We start from the raw sequence: 3,521 nt of genomic DNA, 5'->3' as shown, positions 1-3,521 counted from the left end.
CTGCTGGGACTGGTGGAGCTTTGTTGACATGGGTCAGGAGCAAGTCAGTTCATGATAATATTTTAAAACAGAAACACAGGTAGTGACGGCAGACTCAGTACAGCATGACAGTAAGTCTGAATGAAAGTAGACAGTAAAGTCTACCTTCAAATATTCAGTTTGTTTTAACAAGAGACTTAGCAGTACAAACAAAATGGAGATATCCAAGAACCAACCAAACTTTAGGGAAACAAATGTTAAATTATTTTATTTGGTTATTAAGGTTAGGTTTTGTTTTGTTTTGTTTTTTAAGGCAATTGGGGTTAAGTGACTTGCCCTGGGGTCACACAGCTAGTAAGTGTCAAGTGTTAGGTCTGAGGCTGGGTTTGAACTCAGGTCCTCCTGAGTTCAGGACCGGTGCTCTATCCACTGTGCCACCTAGCTGCCCCATAAGGTTAGTTTCCACAAAGGTAAATGCATCCATATTGCACCATGAGCTTTACCTGGGCTGTGAGAGTATCAAGAGCAGCCAGAGCTGATTCCAGGATTGGCAAGGCTTCGGCTAGGTCAGCATCACATTCATCCTTGATGGCTTTCGCAGCCATAGCTTGTTCATTTGCTACAGCTTCATCAGCTTTCACTATTTTTTCAGTTTTGGCAACTTCCATAGACTCTTTCTCGATCATCACCATCATCTCATCAACTTCCTTGCTAGCCACTTTCAGCAGAGGCTGCAGAGCTTCCAACTCAACCTGCATTGTGGCTACTTGTGACGCAGCAGAGTCCAGCTTCTCTAAGCCCACCTCATATCTCCTTTTCATTTTCATTACCTCACTGAAAGCAACCAGAAGAAAATAAGATCAGTTATACTGTAAGCTTTCTACAAATGTCATTCATCACTCCCGTTGTCAATTTACGTTCATAAAATATCATTTCAGTTACCCCTGAGTTTCTCAGTCTTTTGTAAGGTCACAAGATAATATATTTAGAGCTGGCCATTAAGTCTTCTACCCTCATTTTACATATACGGGAACCGAGTCCAAGAGAGGTAAGTGACTTGACCAGGGTCATACTGCTAATGTGACTGAGGAAGGCTCCAAACCCATGTCTTCCTGATTTCAAGTCTAGAATTCTAAATACTGCTGCCTCTCATAACTGTCTTTTTTCATTATTTTGTTTTTTTGTTTGTTGTTTTAACAACTGTCTTTTTCAAGGCAGCACATGATGGGCAATCTTTGAGATTTTCATCAACATTTACATAATCATTTTTCAAGGAGGAAATTATTTTCCATGACCTTTTCTTCAATCTTTCCATGCCTCTTTCTGGTTTGTTCCTTCTAAAACTCTTATTTGTTCTCTTCAGGACTTCCATCTAAAATCGATCTCCATTCTAACTCCACTCTTCATGGTTTTGATCAGTTTAATAAAGCATCGTCTTTTACCCTAGACTCATTCCATTGTCTCTCACTCACTTATCTCTTTGCCCTCTCCCTATTCAGTACTGCTTATTATTATACTTAAAGTCACCTATAGGGCTAGTCATGCTTTAGATCTCACCATCATCTCAAAATAGACCATGCCCAAGATCTTGAATTCTGAAAAGCTCCTCTCTGATCAGAATATCCTGCCCTTCTATTTCTCCCCCCTGCCTTACTTCTAAATATATTATTCACCTTTATTTCAAAATGAATAATTATATTTATTGAACTTTTCATTTAACTCACCTAACAATTTATAAAATGTTAAATCAAAGCAGCATGATAGAAGCCACACATAGGAGGGTAAACATTACATTATAATCTATGAGCTAAATAGTTATTTGTAGTAAATATATATACACAGGCAAATATATACATACGAGTTTAGATTATTTAACAAAGTAAAATTTTATTCTCACCTCCTTTTCTTTTTCAGTAAAGTTTTGAAAGTGGAGATTAATTCAAGATAAGAAGTAGGAGTCACATAGTTGTGCCTTTGAAGTTCAGAATGGAAGGATTCAGATAACTCAATAGTGGAAGTATGGAAGCTTTTACACATATCAATACAGCCATCTCGTGTTTCTTCTGACATTTCAACATCTTCTAAGAAGCGTGAGGCAACTGCCTGTAGTGCATCTTCAGGCCATGTCTAATTTTAAGATAAAAAATTTAGTACTTCATCTAATTTAAGAAAATCTTAACAAAATTCTTAATATTTTTCTTCCATAGAACAAATTTTAATTTTATTAACATTAATAATACTTGAGTTCCTGAATATAGTTATATTTTTTACTAAAAATTTAAATAAAAACTTTTATCAATAAAATTGGGGCAGCCAGCTGGCACAGGGAATAGAGTGCCAGGCCTGAAGTCATGTGTTCAAATGTGGTCTCAGACACTTACTAGCTGTGTGAACCTGTGCAAGTCACTTAACCCTGTTTGCCTCAGTTCCTCATCTGTAAAATGAGCTACAGAAGGAAACGGCAAACCACTTCAGTATCTTTGCCACAAAAACCCCAAATGGGGTCCCAAAGAGTCAGACACAACTGAAACAACTGAACAACAATAATTTCATCTAATATAAGAAAATCTTGACAAAACTCTCAATATTTTTCTTCCATAAAACAAAATTTAATTTCATTAGTATTAATGACACTTGAGTTTCTGAATATAGTTATATGAGTTTTTTACTGAAAATCTAAATAAATACTTGCATCAATATAATTAGTAATAATTTATGGATAAACATGTCTCTATTTTGATTGAAAACCTAACTGTAAGCTTATTTGTATTAGCAGAATTATTATTACTCAACTTTCTCTCTATGTAACAATAAATATATTCTTTTTATGGTATGGCTGGGTCCACAATTCTACTATATAGGAGGAAACCTTGGTGAAATTATTTGGCCTGTTTTTGGGACAATTCCTATTTGGAGAAGTGAAAGGGGGACTGGATAAAAAGGAACAAAACTGAATCTTAGTTTCTACTAGGGAATAGCACTTCTAGCAATAGGATGACTTGATAGATTAGGTACCCAGTGAGAGACTGCTGTTCAAGGAAAACATGGTTATAATCTTCAGAAGAATAAAAAGGATGGGGCAGAAAAAAATTCATGCTTTTGCCACTTTTTGGTACTGGCTTCTCTGTTTCTCTCTCTCCCCTCTTAGGCCTTAGTCATTGTCATTATATTTCTAATTTTATGTCTAGAGTATCATACTAGTGTTTAGTGTTATCAGCTCATACATAAATATGCATAGTTGTATACACTATATTTACACTTATCCATCTCTCTCTCTCTCTTTTTTTTTTTAACATGCTTCAAATGTAAAGTGATATGTATGTCAGCAAACCTGGCAAATTAAGCGAGCTGAATGGAGGATGCAAGAAGATTAGCCGTAAGAACTGACATCAAATATGATGGAACTAATGTCAGGAGGCAAGGTGTTTAAGTATGCAGAATCCCAGACATAATAAAAAGGGGATAAGAATATAGGGATCTGTTTCTTACAATGAACCAGTGATCTGTTCAATAAGTGGACAAGAGGGCAGGGAGCTGTCCTT

The 3,521-nt window shown here is 36.0% G+C and overlaps 1 protein-coding gene across 1 annotated transcript in view; it reads right to left on the bottom strand.

Moving 5' to 3' along the window:
* The window catches only part of DNAH7 (dynein axonemal heavy chain 7), a 265,553-nt gene that overhangs the window by 121,684 nt on the left and 140,348 nt on the right, over positions 1–3,521 (bottom strand). The window contains exons 37-38 of the mRNA XM_027866000.1: positions 1,877–2,106; positions 483–813 (exon numbers count right to left, since the gene is read on the bottom strand). Of these exons, the coding sequence (XP_027721801.1) occupies positions 483–813; positions 1,877–2,106 (561 nt within the window). The remainder of the gene's footprint in view (positions 1–482; positions 814–1,876; positions 2,107–3,521) is intronic.

The sequence above is a fragment of the Vombatus ursinus genome, unplaced genomic scaffold (genome assembly GCF_900497805.2).
Source record: "Vombatus ursinus unplaced genomic scaffold, bare-nosed wombat genome assembly UNPS02014779.1, whole genome shotgun sequence".
Classification (NCBI taxonomy): domain Eukaryota; kingdom Metazoa; phylum Chordata; class Mammalia; order Diprotodontia; family Vombatidae; genus Vombatus; species Vombatus ursinus.
The sequence above is the reverse complement of the archived record's forward strand: the minus strand, read 5'-3'. Positions and strand labels throughout refer to the sequence as shown.